This window comes from Heloderma suspectum, chromosome 5 (genome assembly GCF_057233095.1).
Source record: "Heloderma suspectum isolate Gila_16-S chromosome 5, 16-S_ref, whole genome shotgun sequence".
Classification (NCBI taxonomy): Eukaryota; Metazoa; Chordata; class Lepidosauria; order Squamata; family Helodermatidae; genus Heloderma; species Heloderma suspectum.
Window position 1 is genome coordinate 153,361,128 of NC_139462.1, and position 22,389 is coordinate 153,383,516.

The following is a 22,389-nucleotide window of genomic DNA, read 5'->3' on the forward strand; positions in this document are numbered from 1 at the left end:
CCACAATGGCCACACGCCTTTTGTTGGCCATTAGAGTTTGATTCTGTAGGAAAGGTTTTCTATATAAAAGAGTTAACTTCTGTAAACAGTATAGAATGGTTTTTATACTATAGAAACCAGCTACACAATTGTTTCATTCAATGGATACCTTCTGATTTATTTTTTTGATAGTGAGAGAACTCAACTTTCTTTTTCTTTGTGTGTATTTTTTAAAAAGATAAATGTTGTGTGTATATATCTCATTATGTAAGAATATGGGAATGAAATGCTTCTCTCTGATAGATTTGTGTTTGTTCCACTGTGTTACGTACATGATATGATTACACTTCTGTTTTGTATTTCAGGCAGAAGGTTCCAGACTCCAAAAAGAACTCCGAGGATATTTAGCCGCAATCAAAGGTAACTGCAATTAAAATGCAACCTTTTTCCTTTTTCTCTTTTCTCTGCAAATTTTAAATCTTCAAATTAATCAGTTGTTTTGTGAACTTATAAGGTATGCATAGGTTGGTTCCAAACAGTTGCTTTTTTCCTGGTGTCACAGTGGTACAGCAGATACCATAGAATAATCATAGAATAGTAGGGTTGGAAGGGGCCTATAAGACCATCAAGTCCAACCCCAAGATATCTGCGCAGAGACAACACAGTCAGGTAGAAGAATGAAGTTGTTCATTGGCTACCACAATCAGCATAGCAATCCACAAAAATGGCTGGAGGAGGCATGTGTTTCCCACCCTGGTCTATGGTATTCACTGGCTACCACAATCAGCATAGCAATCCACAAAAATGGCTGGAGGAGGCATGTGTTTCCCACCCTGGTCTATGGTATCGAACCACCAAAGTTCAGGAAGACTTTTGTGTGGCAGGGTAGTATGGAGAACTAGAAGCATCCATCCTGTTTCAGCTATTCTTATGAATATGAGATCTCCGGTATATACACAGAGCTCCTTACCTATAATGCCCCATTCATTTCAGTGGAGGAAACAATTCTGAACATGCACTCCTCTGTATGCTGCCTTGGATCTGCTCTTCCCTCTCAGATGAATGGGCAGCCCAAGCATAGGGGTGCTGCTAGAGTACTTGGGCCCTAGATTTGGGTGACTGTGTACATCTGTGCCTTGGTAACATCCAGGTTGGCTTACTGATCCTGAGGTCATCCTGGCTGCCTGCCTACCCATCCACACATTGATGCCTGCCTTCGGTAATATATGGGGAATATTTCCATTTGGAAACCTTGGTTGGTTCAAAATGCGCTATCAAAGTTATTCACCAGCATGGAGTATGTTGCCCCAGTATTAAACAATCTCCAGGGGCTTCCAGTTTGCTGCTGGGTGCAATTCAGCATAGTGGTTTTGACCTATGCATCTCTAAAGGTCCTGGGATCTATATATCTGAAGGATCACCCTCTCCCATAGGAACCTGCCTATGTGCTGAGGTCTTCATCAAAGGTCCTTCTTCTCCTAATGCTGTAGCTTCCAGAGTACAAGCAGGATAATGACTGGGAGCATTGGACCTTTTCTGTAGCAGCTCCCTGACTATGGAATTCCCTTTCCAGAGAAATCAATTTGGCATTTCTCACTCTCCTATCCTTTCAATGAGAGTCTTATTCTACAACGGCATTGGTGTTTGATTGCTGCTTTTAATTATTCTGTATTTTTGGGTTAGAAATGTTTGAAATACTTTTTTAAAAATCCAATACGGTTGTATGAGAGCCAGTGTGGTGTAGTGGCTAGAGTGTTGGACTGGGAGTTGGGAGATCCTAGTCCCCACTCAGCCATGGAAGCTCACTGGGCCAGTCACAGACTCTCAGCCCGACTTACTTCATATGGTTGTTGTTGTGAGAATAAAATGGACGCGTATTATGTATGCTGCCTTGGGTTCCTTAAGGAGGAAAAAGGGTGGGATATAAATGTAACAAATAAAATAAATATAGCACAGAACAGAGAAAATCTCAAATTTAAACATCATCATAGTATACCATGCTACTTAAATATTGTTTCCTTAATTTTGTTTGGTGCAGTACTTGCATATAAACTATAACAGGTATATATCATCCGTTGCTCTAGAAATCTCAACAGCGCCATTTTTAGGCAGGATTAGAGAGCTTCCTTTACTTTTACTGCCTAGTTGGTGGCAGCTTTATATTTCAAGCCACCCAAACCGGTAGATTAAAAACCATATGTTCTGTGAAAAGTGGTGTGATTTCCCCCCCACCATTGGGCAGATGGACTTCCCATTGCGTGGGTTGAGTGTTCAATGTTATGAGTTTTGTGATGATGGCAACAAGTCTCTTTTTCATTCCAACTTGGTTTTTAATCATTTCTCATTTAAATCATTTTTAACTTTCATGCCAGTTTATTTGTATGTTATTGTATGCTTTAGCAATAATGTTTCTCTGAGTAATTCCTTAATGCAGCCTGTGATTTTTCTCTTAAATCTTCTAAACATTTATTTTTGTGGGGCAGATACAGATGGATCTGTGGGGCAGATACACACACACACAGACACCACATATACATGCATGCCTCAATATGAACTAGCTTAGATGGCTTTAAAAGGGGATTAGACAAATTCATGGAGGTTAATGCTATCAATGGCTGCTAGTCACGACGACTATATGCTACCTTTAGGATCTAGATAGGTCTTTGAATTGATCCAGCAGGGCTGTTTTGGGTTCTTCTGAGCTGTTAGCTATCACCACTTCAGGGTAGAACCCATACTTGTGAATTCTGAAGGATTGTCTCCTTCCATATATACCTGCCTGGACCTGAAGATCATCCCCAGAGGCCCTTCTCTGGGCGCCCCTGACAAATGAAGTGAGTCGGGTGGCTACTAAAGAGAGGGCCTTTTCAGTGATGGCATCCCAATTGTAAAATGAGTTCCTCAGAGAGGCTCGCCATATGCCTACATTGTGGTCTTTCCGGAGCAAGGCGAAGACCATTTTCCAAGGCTTTTTAGCCCTTCAATTTTAAAAACTGTGTCAGTGCATTTTGAGATATTTGCACTGCTGCTGGCTTTTATCTTGGTTCTTGCTTCGGTTTTATTCTGTTTTAAACTTACGGTTTTTATATTATGTTTTAGTCTGTTACTGTATTTTATGTTTTAAGTGTTGTTTTGTGAACCACCCAGAGAGCTTTGGCTAATGGGCAGCATAGAAATGTGAATGAATGACACCTTGGAAGCCTTCTCTTTCGCTTCCTTTGGTGAAGCTTGGTGAGGCATCTTGGCCTGTGAGGGAAACTCATTCCAACTTTCCAAGAAAAGGGTTTAACCCAGGTTTCTCCTCCAGTGTGATTCCATAAATGGTTTGGAAGGGGGGGAGAGAAGTTCAGAAAATTGTGAGCCTTCTGTTATTAGGGAATGAGGCATAGTATGGAGGGTGGGGAAGATAAGAATGTTGGGCATAATCCAGTTAATTGTCACTGTCACAAGAAGCATGGGATTTCCCTACTGTCAGCCGTCATACCAGTTGCAGAGAGTTGTGCTTATGTAATAGTTGTGTGAACAGATTGCCATGCACAGAGCATGGGCTGCACTATGTTCCTTTTTTTTTTTTTTAAGGGTCTCATAGTTTGTTGGACACATTTTTGTTAATTTTAATGCCTTTCACAGTCTTGGTCTCATAAATATGGTCATTGAAGAAAAGCTTTCATCCTTTGATTCACTATATCCATGTTTTGTCAGGAGATACGAAATGTGACAAAGAAATGGTGTTCCAGTCCTTCATTTTGGTTTGGGAAAGATGTTTATGTAAAGATCTGACTGGAATAATCTGGGCCCAAATAACTTGCTGCATGATTTTTAATAGACATTTTGTTTTGATATGTCTGCCTTCACTGGTACCACTGTAACTTCCCTGGAGTGGAGGCATTGACTGGGTTTGGATGATCGTGATAGGGAAAGAAGCCATTGTGGCTTCTCCCCTGGCCCTGTACGTGTCATGCATGCGAATGCTATTTGCATAATCCCCCGCAATGCAGTGTGGGTTGGCGTGTCATCCAAACTGGGTGCAGACACGGTAGGGGTGGCTTTGTACCCACCCTATAACCCACGATGTGCAGTGTTCTGCCTTGATGTAAAGCACTCTCCTATTTCCTTTCCCTTGCTATCTTGAGACCTACTTTTAAGTATATTCTAGTTTTCGCTTCTTGCATTGAATAATTCAGCTAACTAGCAACAATACTAATTCAGAAACTGATGCTAAATAGTAATTGCTTGTTCGTTCATGCCTAGTACTGGCTTCTCTCTGAACTTGTTTCATTTAATTTGCCTAGTTCTGTAGCAGCAATTAAAAGAAGCCAGAGCAAAGAACCTAATTATGAAATGACTAATCTGTTGCAGATTTGATTCCCCACCCCACAAAGTTGTTCTATATAAATACCAGGGAGTTCTTTCTGTAATTTCATTAGATGTATGATTCCTTATTTAATTTTTATAGTCTTTGTTGCTTTTTAATGATGGATGTTACACAATTTTATTAATTGGAGCCTTGATTTTTAACAATTGTTTAACATTTTATTGACTGTAAGCCACTTTGAGGGGTGCTAGTGGCAGAAAAACAGTATATACATGATGCAGCAATAGAAAGGCAGTTTCACACTCACTCAGATTAAGGGTACTCTTTGAAACACTTGTGCCTAAATACTATGTTATCTACATAAATGTGAAACATAATGGCTTGCTTGATTTGTATAGAAATAGTGTCATATGACTTTCTTTAGCACTAGACAATTAAGAGTGATTCCCAGATCTCTGGACATAAAATTCCTATAGTCCATTGATAACTCCCAGGCACATCACCTATGTCCCCACCTCCTTCAGTTCACCCCTTCCCCTGGTCAACCATTGCTCCCCCATACTGATTTCCAACACTTTATGGTAGTGAACCAGGAAATTATTATTATTTATTTAGATTTCTTCAGGCTTAAGGAATGATGGCTGAAGAATGCTGGGAGTTGTAGGGCTTTTTTCTGTCTAAACATGCATAACATTGTGCCCTTAGATGCCTTTCTCTCTCTCACACACACACACACACACACACACACAGAAGAAATTACTTCTAAACCCCTTCGCTAAAAGTACAAAATTTAAAACAGCTAAAAACAATTATTCATTAAAATACCATGACCTGTAAAACAACTAAAACATCAGTGACAACCATAAACAGTTAAACTGATGCATTAAAGAGCCCATCAAATGCCATCAAATGCCTAGGAAGAGAGGAAGTCTTAAGCTGGTGCAGAAAAGATGACAGTGTTGGTGCCAGGAGAGCCTTCCTTGGGAGAGTGCTCCACAGTTGGGGAAAATGAGTTCTATAGTGAAATGTAATGTGTTTACAAGAGCTGTTTACACAGCCAGCAGCCCTCATACAATCACCTCCAGATTTATGCTGGGACAGCTTGGTCAGGACTGTGTTGAAACACGAATAGTTTGTGTTCTACACTGTATCCCATCTGGGTTGTCTGATACAGCTGACAGGCTCTGTGTAATGGAGCTGGGGGGGTGAGAGCTGCAGCCTGGATGAATTGGTGCCTTTGTATTGTGAGCTGTGTATGGGGCTGCCGTGATTTACTGTCATGGCCGCTTGAAAAAGGCTGCCATAATTACATAAATCACAGGAATCATGTGTACAGTGCCAACATGGCAGTTCATATACTGCCTCCCATGGCCAGCCCAAAATGTATTTTGCTGCCTGAGGCAAAGGACAAGTTGGAATCTCATTCGCAGTCCACCTACAGAAGGTGAGTGGACCGGCAGTTGAATCTTACGTTAACACGGGCAATGGAATAGCATACTCAACCAAATCTGCAGTTCAGGGGCCCCAGCGGAGCTTGTGTTGCATATTCAGTTTTATCCTCAACTAAGGGGTTCACGACGAACAGGGGATCTGCTGTCTGAAGTGGTTGCCTCTCTCGGCCTAATGGTATGGCCAGCCCTGGTGCCTCCACATGATTCTGTCTGGATTGCTCCCAGAAGCCACTGGATAGAGACTGCTAATTGTTTGAAATGTTCTTCTGAACCAATATATGTCAATGTATTTGTTGATTCTTCAGCAAAGGAGATCGTTATCTTGTCATGATGCTGGAGCTTGAGCACCTCAATGACGTCGTGAGTTAAACCGTGAAGGGACACCCAAGACGGGAAGGTCATGGCAGAGAGGTCAGACTAAATACGATCCCTGGGGAAGGAAACGGCAACCCACCTCAGTATTCTTGCCATGAAAATAAATGGATCAGTACAACCAGAGATATGTCGGTATACCATCGGAAGCTGGGACTCCCAGGTCGGAAGATGGTCAAAATGCTCCTGGGGAGGAACAGAGGATAAGTTCAACTAGCCCCAGATGTGATGACGCAGCTAACTCAAAGCCAAAAGGACGGCTAACAGCCGATGGTGCTGGTGGTGAACGACGAATCCGATGTTCTAAAGATCAACACACCATAGGAACCTGGAATGTAAGATCTATGAGCCAGGGCAAATTGGATGTGGTTATTGGGGAGATGTCAAGATTAAAGATAGACATTTTGGGTGTCAGTGAACTGAAATGGACTGGAATGAGCCACTTCACATCAAATGACCACCAGATCTACTACTGTGGACAAGAGGACCACAGAAGAAATGGAGTAGCCTTCATAATTAATAATAAAGTGGCTAAAGCAGTGCTTGGATACAATACAAAAAATGACAGAATGATCTCAGTTCGAATTCAGGGTAAGCCATTTAATATCACAGTGATCCAAATATACGCCCCAACCACAGATGCTGAAGAAGCAAAAGTAGATCAGTTCTATGAGGATCTGCAGCACCTACTGGATAGTACGCCAAAAAAGATGTTTATTTTCATTACAGGAGACTGGAATGCTAAGGTGGGTAGTCAAATGACACCTGGAATTACAGGCAAGCATGGTCTGGGAGAACAAAATGAAGCAGGACATAGGCTGATAGAATTTTGCCAAGACAACTCACTGTGCATAACAAACTCTCTCTTCCAACAACCTAAGAGACGACTTTACACATGGACTGCACCAGACAGTTGACACCGAAATCAGAATTACTACATCCTTTGTAGCCAAAGGTGGCGGACATCTATGCAGTTGGTAAAAACAAGACCTGGAGCTGATTGTAGTTCAGATCACAAACTTCTTATTGCACAATTGAGAATCAGACTAAAGAGAATAGGGAAGACCCACAGAGCAGTTAGATATGAGCTCACTAATATTCCTCATGAATATGCAGTGGAGGTGAAGAACAGATTTACGGGACTAGATTTCGTAGATAGGGTCCCAGAAGAACTATGGACAGAAATTCGCAACATTGTTCAGGAGGTGGCAACAAAAAATGACCCAAAGAAAAAGAAAACCAAGAAAGCAAGATGGCTGTCTGCTGAGACACTGGAAGTAGCCCAAGAAAGAAGGAAAGCAAAAGGCAACAGTGATAGGGGGAGATATGCCCAATTAAATGCAAAATTCCAGAGGTCAGCCAGAAGAGATAAGGAATTATTTTTAAACAAGCAATGCGCGGAAGCGGAAGAAGATAATAGAATAGGAAGGACAGGAGACCTCTTCCAGAAAATTAGAAACATCAGAGGTAAATTCCAGGCAAAAATGGGTATGATAAAAAACAAAGATGGCAAGGACCTAACAGAAGCAGAAGAGATCAAGAAAAGGTGGCAGGAATATACGGAAGATCTGTATAGGAAGGATAATAATATCGGGGATAGATTTGATGGTGTGGTCAGTGAGCTAGAGCCAGACATCCTGAAGAGTGAGCTTGAATGGGCCTTAAGCAGCATTGCTAATAACAAGGCAGCAGGAGATGACGGTATCCCAGCTGAACTGTTTAAAATCTTGCAAGATGATGCTGTCAAAGTGATGCATGCCGTATGCCAGCAAATTTGGAAAACACAAGAATGGCCAACAGATAGGAAAAAATCAACCTATATCACCATACCAAAAGAGGGAAGCACCAAAGAATGTTCAAACTATCGAACAGTGGCACTTATTTCACATGCCAGTAAGGTAATGCTCAAGATCTTGCAAGGTAGACTTCAGCAATTCATAGAACAAGAATTGCCAGATGGGTTTCGAAAAGGCAGAGGAACTAGAGACCAAATTGCCAATATCTGCTGGATAATGGAGAAAGCCAGGGAGTTTCAGAAAAACATCTATTTCTGTTTTATTGACTATTCTAAAGCCTTTGACTATGTGGATCATAACAAATTGTGGCAAGTCCTTGGTGGTATGGGGATACCAAGTCATCTTGTCTGCCTCCTGAGGGATCTGTATAACGACCAAGTAGCAACGGTAAGAACAGACCATGGAACAACGGACTGGTTTAAGATTGGGAAAGGAGTATGGCAGGGTTGTATACTCTCACCCTACCTTTTCAACCTGTACACAGAACACATCATGCGACATGCTGGGCTTGATGAAGCCAAGGCTGGAGTTAAAATCGCTGGAAGAAACATTAACAATCTCCGATATGCAGATGATACCACTTTGATGGCTGAAAGTGAGGAGGAGCTGAGGAACCTTATGATGGTGAAAGAAGAATGTGCAAAGGCTGGGTTGCAGTTAAACCTCAAAAAAACCAAGATTATGGCAACCAGCTGGCCTACTGGCAGATAGAGGGAGAAAACGTGGAGGCAGTGACAGACTTTGTCTTTCTAGGCGCAAAGATTACTGCAGACGCTGACTGCAGCCAGGAAATCTGAAGACGTTTACTTCTTGGGAGGACAGCAATGACAAATCTTGATAAAATAGTGAAGAGCAGAGACATCACACTGACAACAAAGGTCCGCATAGTTAAAGCAATGGAAATCTGAAGACCTATAGTAACCTATGGCTGCAAGAGCTAGACCATAAGGAAGGCTGAGTGAAGGAAGATAGATGCTTTTGAACTGTGGTGCTGGAGGAAAATTCTGAGAGTGCCTTGGACTGCAAGAAAATCAAACCAGTCCATACTCCAGGTAATAAAGCCAGACTGCTCACTTGAGGGAATGATATTAAAGGCAAAACTGAAGAACTCTGGCCACATAATGAGAAGACAGGATACCCTGGAGAAGATGCTGATGCTAGGGAAAGTGGAAGGCAAAAGGAAGAGGGGCCGACCAAGGGCAAGGTGGATGGATCATATTCTGGAGGTGACGGGCTCGACCTTGGGGGAGCTGGGGGTGGTGACGGCCAACAGGAAGCTCTGGCGTGGGCTGGTCCATGAAGTCACGAAGAGTCGGAAGCGACTGACCGAATAAACAACAACAATTTGTTGATTTCTGTCAGGAAAGTAAATGTGAAACAGTCCTGTGCGGGCAGGGAGTGGGGGATATTTCTCATAAAGCAAACAATAGCTGAGGAATCCCTGAATTTTTGAATTATTATTTTTTACAAACTAGAACCTGGAATATTTTTAGAAGGAAGCTAGCTATGGAGAAGACTTCAGTCGTATTTTGTATTTTACACAAAGTTTGTCCTGGCTGTGGCAGAGCTGAATTTCAATTCTAATGAGAAATGCATTTAACACTGTAGGTTGAATATTCATCGTGCTCTAGTGCTGAAGAGTTCTTGTTCAGAATAGGTCAGGTGTGAATGGCACTGCTTTTATAATATCTATGTTTTTTAGTGACTGAATAGCCCCCCTAGTTATACTCAGTCATGCTTTATCATATCTTTTCTTACCTTTTCTCCTGATTAATTTGCAGTAATGTGAAAAGTGGGTCCTGTCTGGGGAGGAGAGCATGATGAGACTCACCCTCATTTTGGTTTACTCTGCTGCATTCATTCAGAAAGGGAAGAATGTTTTGTATATCTGTGCAGTTTTCCAGTAGGTGCCTTTAGCTAATTATAGCTTCTCTGTTGCTGTGTACAGACAATTATTCAGAGACTTGAAGGCAGTATGATAGAGCAATCACTGATTATTATACAGTAGGGTGAATATACATCCTACTTAGAGCACAGGCTTTAAAGAGCTATCCAGTCCAAATCCAGTTTAATGATAAAGGACAGGCTCGCATGATCATTTTCAGCACCTGTGGGTGCCCATTCCATAACCCAACTCCTGTTCGTAGGTTGTCGTGCCATCTGAACCCGACGAAGGTGGGTTGTTGGCATGTTAAACAGCCCATCCAGAACTCATGGGCTGTTTTAGGGTTGTGGATGGTTTGTCGGGGTCGCGGTGGCTTAGCGGTTAAGACGCTGAACTGCAGACCGGAAGGTCAGCAGGACAGCAGTTCAAGACCCGAGTGCTGCGTGATGGAGTGAGCTCCCGTCTTCAATCCCAGCTTCTGCCAACCTAGCAGTTTGAAAGCAAGAAATTGCAAGTAGATAAATAGGTACCGCTTCGGCAGGAAAGGTAACAGCGTTCCGTGCACCTTGGTGTTCAGTCATGCCGGCCACATGACCACGGAAGCATCTTTGGACAGCGCTGGCTCTTCAGCTTAGAAATGGAGATGAGCACCACACCCTAGAGTCGGACACGACTGGTTGAGGACACCTTTACCTTTACCTTTTTATGGTTTGTTAACCATGCCAGCAACCCACCCTCACCAGGTTAGGACAACCTGACAACCTATAAATAGGGATTGGGTTACAGAATGCACAAATAGGGATGTCCATTGTGGGGAAATCAGGTTCTTTTTTTACTTGATTGGGTTCCGCTGTGTGTACAACTTGATTTGTGTCTGCGAGCTGAGCTGCAGTCGTTTCCCTGAACTCTAGGAACTTTTTTGCGCATGGGGGGGGGGTCCTGCGATTTCCAAATTATGGCCAAATTTGTGCAAATTATTCAAATTTGGGTGTAATTTGCTCAAATTGCTCAGAAATGTGCACAAACTGCAGAACTCCCCCCCCCCCATGTGCAAAATCCCTGGAAAATCCACAAACAGACCTGACTCACTGCAGATTGAGTTGGGTGCTGCAGTGGGAACCAAAACAAAGTCCCAGGGGCTGACCCTAGGAAAACTTGTTGAACTGTACCCCCCAAACGGATTTCTCTGACATCCTTAGCCACAAATCACTGTGGCTTATTTCATGATTGTGTGAACCAGGTCAATGAAACCTAAGAAGAGAGAGCAGGGCAGGGGCTTTGGAAATTTCCCATCAACAGTTAACACCTTGATGACTGAGCAGGCACACAGGCCACCTGGTCACAGCCTTCCCCACTATGGTGCAATGTACTCTATTTCTATTTAAATTGTAGCAATTCTTTCTAAATGTGCACCTATACATATAAATTAGCATATGAAAATAGGCGTCTGCTTTTTGGCAATGCATAACGGGCCACTCTGCCTGCCTCTCTCTGCCTCTCTCTCTCTCTCTCTCTCTCTGCCTCTCTCTCTCTCTCTCTCTTTCACACACACACACACACACACACTTTTTTCTTGCCTGTTGTGGTCTCCGGTCAAAGAAGCTTTGTAGGTTATGAAGCACAACAAAAGCAATTGTCTGGCCATGTCTACATTATAAACATTTATTTCTATGTTTATATGTTGTCTTTCTTCCAAAGCACTCAAGTATATGAACTTAAACTGACACCTTAGACCAATTTAACTCTCATGGCTTCTCCCAAAGGTTCTTGGGAATTGTATGTCGGTGAGGGTGCTGAGACCTTCCTCAGAGAGATCCCTAGTGCCTCTCACAGAACTTGAGTTCCCAAAATTCCTTGGGGAGAAGAAATGACAGTTAAAGACAGTTTACATTGGCACATATTCTGTGAGTACTCAGTCTGTTTTGGTCAGGGCAGGGAAGTGTGAACTGAAGAAGAAAGTGCCTCTAATTTATGGTCTCATGTCCTAGCTGCATGTTACAAGTAGTAAATGTTGCAACAACCCATGAACATCTTTGAGGTTGTGTATCAAACTGCCTCCTTAAAGCTGCTTTGAAGTGTACCACATATTACGGCTGTGCATGGACCCCCTTGATCCACTTCGGATGCTGCTTTTGGACAATGTAAACTGTCTTTAACTGTCATTTCTTCTCCCCAAGGAATTTTGGGAACTCAAGTTCTGTGAGAGGCACTAGTGACCCCATCTGCCTTGATCAGATTCAGACTCCTTCCACTTTGACTTGGATCTGATCCCGAAGTGAGATTTGGATATCCTGATCATCTGTTTTTGGCATTTTCCCATTGACTTGAATGGGAAAACACAAATGGTCATAACTTATTCTAGTTTTTACGATACAGGCATGAAATTTGGGGACCTCCCCACCCCCCTGGAGAGGAGGCCACCTGCAAAATTTCAGACAATTTGGCCCAGTGGTTTTTGTGCTACATGGAGTTAAATTCTGATGTTTTCCACAGAAACTCTCAAAGCAAAGAGCTGTAACTTCTCCCTGTTTCCAGGCATGCACATGACACCTTGGCCCCTCCCAGCCCCCCTCACGAGCATCGCACCACCCAAAGCCCATGCAGTTTGGCCGACTGGCTTGTATGCTAGGCGCTGGTGAAATTCGAGTTTTTCCAGGAAAACTCCCAAAGCAAAGAGCTATAACTTCTCCCTGTTTCCATGCATGCACATGACACCTTGTCTTTAATTTATTGATTTATATTTCATGTTCTTTTATGGAAGGCAGATTAACTTCAAGAAATACAGGATGACAGCAGAGGCAATAAGATAAGAGCCAAGAGCAAGTGAACAATAATAAAAAACCCTTTAATTTCTGTTTTGGGAGGATCAACACAGAGAAGACACAGAGGGTTCACTTTAGCATGGGGGGGCAGGGAGGAGGAAACAAACACTACACACACAGGCTGCTATAATATGCCTTTCTTTAAGAATTTAGAAAGCAAGAAAAAACTAAATGGTTGAATATGACTTAAAGGGGGGGGGGAGAAGGAGGAACATTCCCAGCAGTCCATGTTTGTTTAAAAATCTAAAAGAGACAGAGCTGACAGACAAAAATGACAAGGAAATAGAATGGAGAAAGCAGAAGTGAGGGTCAACCTTAAACAACAAATGCAGCCTTTTCTGGAGTCCAAAAGCGACATAAACAAACACAGGAATGGTGGGGAAGGGGGGAGCATAGCAGCAACGAGCGAGGAAAAGCTAAGTTAGTTTGAAAAAAAAATGGAAAGGAGAGATGACTATATCTAATACAAATAACAAATGAGTCAGAGGTAGAAAGAAAGAGGAGAAGGCAGCTGGAAGGGATGCAAGGACACTGTCCCAAAGGGGACGGTTGAGCAAGGAGTGAGGGAATGATCCCACTACAACCAAGCTGTTTCCTTTTAATTTAAATATTGGGGAAAGCCTAATGGTGATCAAAAATGAAGAAATAGAACGAAAAACTCCAAGGAATGCATGCTCGCTCTCTCTCTCTCTCTCTCTCTCTCTCTCTCACACACACACACACACACACACACACACAATCATCTACCATACACCAGCCCTCTCCCAAAGGCATAGCTAGCGCAATAACTGAACGCAGCCTTGTTAATTTTCATAGACATTTGTGTTATGTTCTGAAATAATTTTGAAATGAATGAACTCTAATCAAAGGCTGAACCTTAATCTTATTTCATATATACATAAGGTTTACAACTGCCTTTCCCAGCCTGGTTTCCTCCAGATGGTTTGGACGATAACTTCCAGGATTCCTGACTGTTGGCCATACTTTCTGAGGCTGATGGGAGTTGATGTCCAAAACATCTGTAGGGCTCCAGGTTGGGGAAAGTTGCTTTACATGTTTATTGAATTCAGCAATGGCAGCTGCTAAGTGAGATAATATGGTAGCCCATCTGTGACGTAAGTACTTGTCAACAATGGGTTTTTTGTGTTCAAAAATTCTAGGCATGCAAGATGCTTCAAAGAAGCTTACAGAGTCTCTGCACGAAGTATATGAGCCTGACTGGTATGGCCGGGAAGATGTAAAAACAGTTGGAGAGGTAAGAATTTATTTTATTGTATTTAAGATATTATTTATCCTGGTGATCCCACCCTTCTGTCCGATAATGAGCCCATCCAAATAATAAACCTTGGGGTGGGGGGGAACCCCTAATGATTACTAAAATTGAGAAGATACTAAATTATCCCCATCCCAACCCTCTCTAAAATAAGTGTTTTAACCAAACACCTAAAATCAAACAGGCTTCTTGCAGAAGGGAATTGAAGAGCCTAGGAGCCACTACTGAAGAAGCTGCATCTTCTTCCTATCTTGGCTTCAGCCAGTTGTGGAAGGAGAAGACATAAAGCAGACAGGCCTGAACTAATGGCTTAGGAGTGGGGAATGTATGGCACTCCAGAAGTTGTTGAACTACAACTCCCATAATCCCTGACCATTGGCCATGCTGGCTGGGGGTGATAGAAGTTAGCATCCAACAACATCTGGAGGCCCACAAGTTCCCCACCCCTGACTTGATAAGCAGGTATATCAAGTAACTGAAACTAAATCCTGACAAGATGGAAGCTCTGCGGATTGGTGGTTCTCAGGTCTGGGAAGTGGGTAAGCAACCTGTCCTGGATGGGGTTGCACTCCCCTGAAGGAGCAGGTGCATAGCTTGGGAATACTCCTAGATCCATTCTTGTCACTGGAGCCCCAGGTGGACTCCGTGGCCTGGAGTACTTGGGGCCAGCTTCAGCTGATCCTCCAGCTACAGCCTTTCCTGGAAAGGGATAACCTAGCCACAGTAGTGCATGCGCTGGTAACTTCCTGATTAGACTACTGGAATGCACTTTACACGGGGCTGCCCTTGAAGGTGACTCGGAAGTTAAAGCTAGTGCAAAATGCAGCAGCTAAACCGTTGACCAGAACATCTCATAAAGACTGTATAACACCATTTTTAAAGGAATTGCACTGGCTGCCAATATGGTTCCGGTCAGAATTCAAGGTGCTGGTGATGACATTTCAAGACCTAAGCAGCTTGGGATCTCAATATTTGAGGGAGCTCCTCTCCCTATATATGCCTGCCTGAGGATTGAGATCTGTTGGAGAGGCTCTCCTCTGTGCCCCACCAGTGCGAGACATACACTCTGTGGGATGTGAGAGAGGGCCTTCTCTGCTGTGTCAACCCAGTTGTGAAATGCCCTCCCCTTGGAGGCCCAATTGGCACAAACGTTGGTTTCATTTTGGTGCCAAGTTAAAACATAGCTTTTCACCAAAGCCTCTGAGGGTGAATTTTATTCCCTAAAGTTGCACACTATTTTAACTGTGTTATTGTTTTAGATTTTCTAATTGGAATTAGCTTGTTTAATGGTTTAATATGCTTTTAGCTGGTCAAGCTATTTACGGAGCAATCCTATGGCAGCTAGTCAGCAGCTAGACGGCCATAGGATATATGAGTTTCTAGGAACTGACCTCGGAGCCTGCACCGAATTTCCCCCTCTCCCGTGCTGCCTCATAGGCAGCTCAGAATGGCCCCATGCTCTGCTCTCGGAAGAGGAGCGTGGAGCAGCGAAAATGGGGCATTCTGGGGCGGGGAAGGCAGAAATGCTGGTACGACACATCCTATGTGTTGTCTGGCAGCTGCCTCCCCCACTCTGCCTTCCTGCCAAAATCAGCTCTCTAGCCGCGAATGCAGGGCGGCTGACGTGCAGAGGAGATGATCCCCTCCGTGCTTCTCCTGCCCTGCATTGGATAGGTGGTCACCTCTGAGTTCGGAGGCGTGTGCCTATCCCCATAGGATTGCGCCCTACTTGTTTTATACTGTTTAAATTGATTTTATCTGTATGCCACCCTGAGATCTTAATGATATAGGGTGGGATACAAATGTTTCAAATAAACAAATAAAAAATATGCAAGAGGTAGTCCTTAAAAAAGCCTAGGCTCAGATCATTTAGGGCTTCAAAGTAAAAAACAGCACTTTTAATTGGGCTTAGAAACCAGGAGCCATTGAAGATGAAATCATAGTGGTATTAAGTGTTCCATACAATGGATCCCACTTACTCTAGCACCTGCGTTTTTAATAAGCTAAAGTTTCTGGACACTCTTCAGAGGCAGCCCTATGTGGGTTTTCAATAATAATAATAATAATAATAATAATAATAATAATAATAATAATAAATGTGCAACGGAATATTTTCAGTTTGCATCAGAAAATGTTCTGATGCTCTAGAAAATTATCAAATTTAGCATGTTTATTTTACTTCTATTTAGTAAACAAAACTAGCTATTAATTCTACTTCACATTGAGACACATATGTATTACAGTGACACATACGTATTATCTCACATACTTCCTAGGGATGATCACCTGAAAAATATTAATTATAATTTTGAAACTGCCAAACTTGCCCAATATTGTATTTGCAATTGGCATCCATTCCACAAGAATATAAGCAGTGGCGTAGTAGACCTGGGCTCATAGGGATGCAGCACCAACACTTTTTTATTAGCAGGAATGCTGATGTCATCTGCCACCCACACCCCACACCCCAAGACTTCCCAGTTCCTTCTGGGCTTAGCTGCAATCCTCACAGTAGCTGGGTGGAAATAAATGTTCTCAGCAACAATATATTGTTCCCTGTAGTAATGCACAATATTTTGGTGTTACTTGGTCTTTAATGGGCCATTAAGACCTATTAGCTTTGCGGAAGACCTGCTCCAGGTTGAGATGAAAACTGATGGGACTGTTTTGTTGAAATGGGTCAATGCAGCTGCCTGTATGCAGCTCACTTTCCTTGGGGCCGTGGCTATGGGGACCTGCACCTCAAAGTTTCCCATGACACCCCTGAATGTAAGGTTTATCTAGGTGGCTCTATAGACAGTTTGTGTTCTATGGTTGTGTTCTATGGTTATATTTATAACGTTATATCAATATAACCCTGATATTTGTCTTGTGGAAATGTTACTCATTTATTTAGGAAAAGACATTAAGTTTTGTTAGGAAGCTTCCAAGATTTTGATTTATCTAGAACTTTATCTCTCTAACTTGGTGGGAAACTGCAGGGTTTATCGTTAATGTGCCCTGATCTAGTAATCATTGCCACTGTGAACAGTACTGTGATTAAACATCATGCTACTAAAAGTAGAATTTATTTCCTCAGCAGTGATGAATAGGTTGTAATAATTACTCATAGCCTACAGCTGAAACAGCAGACCAGTTCCAAGTGAGCTGAACTATGTTACATCCACCACCTAGCATGTGCTTTGCCTATGGCATAAACATGTTCCATGCTGCTCGAAAATAGACTTCAAAGTTACGGTTTGCATTGGGGTGTTGCAGTGGATGTCAGTATTTTCTGCACTAGGAAATAATTGCAGGTGAAGCAGTCTGAATGCTCTATAGTGCTATATAAGTGATATTGTTATTATTATATCCTGATTATTCTTTTTCTGAACCTTGGATTTGAGGATGTATTCCATGACTGTTAGAAGCTCACTTTTCTTCCTTTCATTGCTGCAGAAATCTGTCAGTCCCACCACTGACATATTTGTCCCTTTCCACTGGGGGTTGTAAAGCTTTCATCACACCATCCAGTGCATTATTTCCAGACAACAAAAATCTTTTCTGTTCCTTTGCCTGTGCTATTCCCATACTTTCAGATACGCTCAAAGCACCCTGCCTGTCCTTAATGCTCCCAGTTTCTTCCTTTTCTTCTCAGTTGCATCCAGACATGTGCTCTACATGTTTAGGAAACATGTTTAACGGGATTTAAAGAATGGCCTTTTAGCTGAGCCGCATCTGTGAGTTTTAAATGTAATTAGAAATACTACTTTAATCTGGCGTGACACAGGCCCATTGTCTCTGCTGCATCACTGAGGCAGCCCATCTGTGATAAATAGGCTTGAGGGCAAGAAAGTGCCAATAAATATTTTCCCTAAGGGTTTCTGCAAAGGGCTAAGTGACGGGTTATGCAAGGAATTGTTTTGTTTATCTGCTGAAGCAGCATTGGCTCAAATCCAAATTCAGTGTGGGAGAGGGAAATGTCTACTTTCTTGTGAAAACAAGTAGATAAAGATACTGTTCTGAAGAACAATTTTTAATCTTGAATTTCCAGCACTAGAGATGAAAGGGGGTATCATACCTTATACCATGCAGAGTGATATATTTCAAGTTCTGTTCCAGAAAGTGGAAAGGAGAAGCACATGCGCATGCAGGCATGTTTTGTGGCACTAGGCCAGGGACTATAAATCCCATCATCCCTGACTATTGGTCTTGTTAGCTGGGAGAGATGGGAGTTGTAGTCCCAAACCTCTGGAGGGCCCAGGATTACGTACCCCTGCAGTAGGCACTGGGGATGAGCGGAGCTGCTTTGTTCTACTCAGAAGAGGTGTGTATTCCTCCACCTGAGCTCTGAAACAGATTGCGGGATCCAGAATGCAGTGCATTTTGGACACCCACAGAAAGGCCTAGCAAACCTGGAACTGTCCCCACGCTCTGAGGCTCAAGTGTTGAGAGACAGATAGCCTCACATGGCTTGGGAAGGCTGCAGCTAGTCTTGTCTTGCAAGCACAGAGGTCTCTGGTGTAGCACAGGCTCAGTGCTGCCGTCAGCTCCTTGCTTTCCAGAGGCCTTAAGCATGTAGGCAGCCGCCAACGGCCATCCAGGGATGGCCCTAAGCCATGCTAGGCTTCCATACCAAATTATTAAAAATCTGAACTGCCTACTTCTTAAAAAACAAGAATTGTTGACGGACTTGCACTGCAGTGCTAAACATATTTACTCAGAAATAGGGATGTTGGAGAAATCCGTAATGGAATCAAATGAGTTTGGATTTCTATGAATCCGACCCGCAGATTCCGCAGCAGACTGTCTTTTCCCAAGTCACATCGGTTCTGTGGATTTGTGGGCTGTTTTTTTGTTCTAGAATTTTATGCAAATTTAGCCAAAGAAAAATACGTAAAATAAAAAAGCACCAGATGAGAATGTGCATTTCCCCCATAGGCTAAAGCATGAAAATGCACATGGGGTGTGTGTGCACATTTTCGCAAGTGCAAATTTGTGCAAATTTGGGAAATTGGAAAAAAATCCGATTCTGTCAATGAGTGGGCAATGGAATGAAAGGCACCTGGGAATCCGTGAAACACAGGTGGAACTGATTTTACAAAGTCCGTACATCCCTACTTAGAAGCCAGTCTCACTGATTTATCTTCCAAGTCAATGGCTGCAGCATAGTGACAGAGCACCTGCTTTGCATACAGAAGGTTCCATGTTCAATCCCCTGCATCTCCAGGTAGGGCTGAAAGAACTCCTGCTTGAAACCCTGGAGAGCTGCTGCCAGTCAGTGTTGACAATACTGGGCTAGATGGCCCCAGGGTCTGACTCAGGATAAGGCAGCTTCCTATGGACCCGTGGTCATTAGTGTTACAGTATTAGGGCCGTTCACACTTCCTTTTTCTGCATCAAAGACCCCTGTGGCTGAAAAAGTATATACTAGCAGTGGGAGTATCCTTCGAACCAGGTACATACATTAACCCCATGCAGGCATTTGCCATGCGTAGAACCTATGCTGCAAGTAAGAAAATGTAAAATATTTTTAAAATAAAAATTAGGAGGAGGAGGGTGTTGTGGTGGGCACCAAGTAAGGTGTCTGGGGGGGCACATTGGTGCTCCTAGGTACCACGTTGCCTATCCCTAACTTAACACATTGCAATCTAACAATTTAATGTGTTATATGGACAATATATTCTAATGTTCTGACATAATACATCATTTTCTTATGGCATCACAGTGTGTTTGTTATTTTGGATCTCTCTAGAGAACAGCCCTACAGGTCAAGCATACTTACATGTGATTGATGCAGTAATAAGGAGATGCAGCTGCATCCAGTGTTTCCTTTAGTACATGAAAGATGTGATGTTGCGTCTGGCCATCGTGGCTTTGAAAATATGACCTCGAGTTGGGCCATAGCATCTCTATCTGAACGTGAGGTGGCCTTGACTATTCAGTCTTTTCCCTGGATTGAAAGGTGGTCCAACCATCAATAAAGAGGGTACTGGTAAACTTGACTATTAAGTTCTATGCATGGTAAAGGGGATGGTGGGAAAGGCGCTGGAGAAGATTTGCTTCTGCTGTCACTCTGTTGGCTTAGGTACTAGTAGCATCTGACCAGGCCCTAAGAAAAAGCAATGTGTGAAACATCTGTCATTGTGAGCATCTCAAATATGCTTATGTGAGAGCAAATTCCATTAAAATCAAAGCGACTAAGGGCACAACCCAATGCAACGTGTAGACAGAAAAAAAGTCCTACAACTTCCAGCATGCTCCAGCCAGCCATGCTGGCTGGGGGATGCTGGGAGTTGTAATTTTTTTTCTGTCAAAACATGCGTAGGATTGCACTCTAAGGGTCTGTTTGTATATCCTGTTTTTATTTCCTTTTCAAGGAAATATGCCTATTTTGGATATGGATGTTAAATGTTTGGGTGGGAGGTTGACACATTTTTGCTCTGTTTTATCTTTCTCTACAGAAATGTGATGTGCTTTGGGAAGATTTCCATCAAAAGCTGGTAGATGGGTCATTGCTGACCTTGGATACATATCTGGGACAGTTTCCTGATATAAAGGTATTATAATGTATCATTATGGACTAGTTGACATGGTTGGGAATAGAAATATTGTACTTGGGGGAGAGGAATGTCGGAGGCTGTGTATGTACCCAGTACTGTGCATACAAGTATAACATGTGCATCAGTCATAGGCATGTATAACCATAAGCACATGTTTGCTTAATTCCTGTGACCTTTCCACATCAAAAAGAGCAGAAGGATACTCAATGTATTCACTACACATATAGTATTCCTACATTTCTGCCCTTGTGATCCAGCCCTAAGTGGTTCACAGTTATCACTTGACCCATAAACACCATATCAGTTATCACTTGATCCATGCTAACCCATGCTAGCTGGGAATTATTGGAGTTGCAGTTCAAGATATCAGGAGAGCACCAGGTTGAGTGAGGCTGATATGCAGGCTCATCTCTTGGGACAGTTGTGAATGGAGGATGCTTCCTTAATATAGGGGGTTGGACTAAATAACCACTAGCTTGGTCCCAGCAATACAGTTCTCTAGGACTATCCAGTAATGTTTTGCATAGTGGCTATCAGTATTAGCACAATTTTGAGTTCCTTGCATTTTTAATGTTTTCTTGAAGGACTTGAATGGAACTTAAATTGGTACTAGAACATATATTTGTCACATGTTTGAACTACTGGGATTGCTTCCAAACAATGGGTTGCCAAACCCTACTCAGTGTTTCCCTGGCAGCTATGTTAGTGCTGGCCAGTATGCTCCCCTGGCACATAGATGAGTGCACATGGCTTTTTATTTCACCAGGATTGCAAGTGTAGGAGAAACATTTCCAGGTAAATATCTTTATTCTCCATCTACCCAATGAAATCCCCCTCCTACTATTTTGATGATTTCAGGGTGCAACCCTGTGTTGATAGTCAGCAGCCTCTGAAGTCAGAGGCTGCTGATTATCCAATGCAGGGCAGCTGGAGCACGGAGGTGATCCTCACCTCTGTGCTCTGGCCACCCTGCATTTTTGCTAGATGGGCAATTTCTCTCATCTAGCCATGGGGCTTTGGAGTGGGAGGGAAGGAGGCCGGGGCGAGTATAGGAAGCTGTGTAAGGCAGCTTCCCTGGTCTCCCTCCCTGCCCCCAGGACCGCCCCCTTTTCCCCATCTCCATGCTCAGGTTTCCAAGCGTGGAGAGGTAGCCAGCACAAGTTCTCTCCTCACCAGCTAGGAGGGGGCAGGGGTAGGGAGCACAATTTACATGCTCTGAGGTTGGAGCCCTGTCTCCGACCTTGGAGCCAGTCAACTGAACAATCCTGTGGCCCCCCAGACATTGCCTAGGGGCCATAGGATTGCTTCCTGCACTGCTTGAGTTTAACTGTGTGAGTTTAGCTTTTGGAATATTTATAATCTCTTGATTGTTTTTGTATATTTTAGGTATGTTACTGTATTGATTTTTTTCTGTAGAAACATAAATTATTATTATTATTATTATTATTATTACTTTTAATTTTACTACTACTACAGTGTTGTAGGAGGTGATATGTCTTCTTTGTGAAAAGCAGGTTCCAGGGCAGAATCCTGACTTACTCTGACTGAAGATAAACCTTAGTACTACCAAAATAGGCCACAAATCTCTTCAACATGAGGCCCATCAGGGGCTGATATCAGACTACTTTATTAATTAACCAAACCTCAAACATATGTCAAAATGAGATTTTACAGTTATAGCTGTAATATGGAGGGGTCATCTCTATCTTTTTTCTTTGACATAACATTAACTTTGTTTATTAATATAAATTACACAAAATTAGGCCCAGAATAGCTCTGTGATGGAGCTGATTTTTATCTGTGGAGAATACTTTATAAGCTTTAAATAAATTATGTGGCACCATATTCTAAATTACATATTCAGTGAATCTGATAAGAAATTTAGAAATAAAGCCTTTCAGATTTTCATGAAACAAAGCTATGTGAAGTTTGAAACTTTGTTTTCTTTTACCAA

At 42.6% G+C, this 22,389-nt stretch overlaps 1 protein-coding gene across 1 annotated transcript in view; it reads left to right on the forward strand.

Annotated features, from left to right (window-relative positions):
- AMPH (amphiphysin) overlaps positions 1–22,389 on the forward strand; it is a 125,455-nt gene that overhangs the window by 58,666 nt on the left and 44,400 nt on the right. Inside the window, 3 exon segments of the mRNA XM_084857850.1 lie at positions 345–399; positions 13,781–13,875; positions 20,337–20,432. Of these exon segments, the coding sequence (XP_084713976.1) occupies positions 345–399; positions 13,781–13,875; positions 20,337–20,432 (246 nt within the window).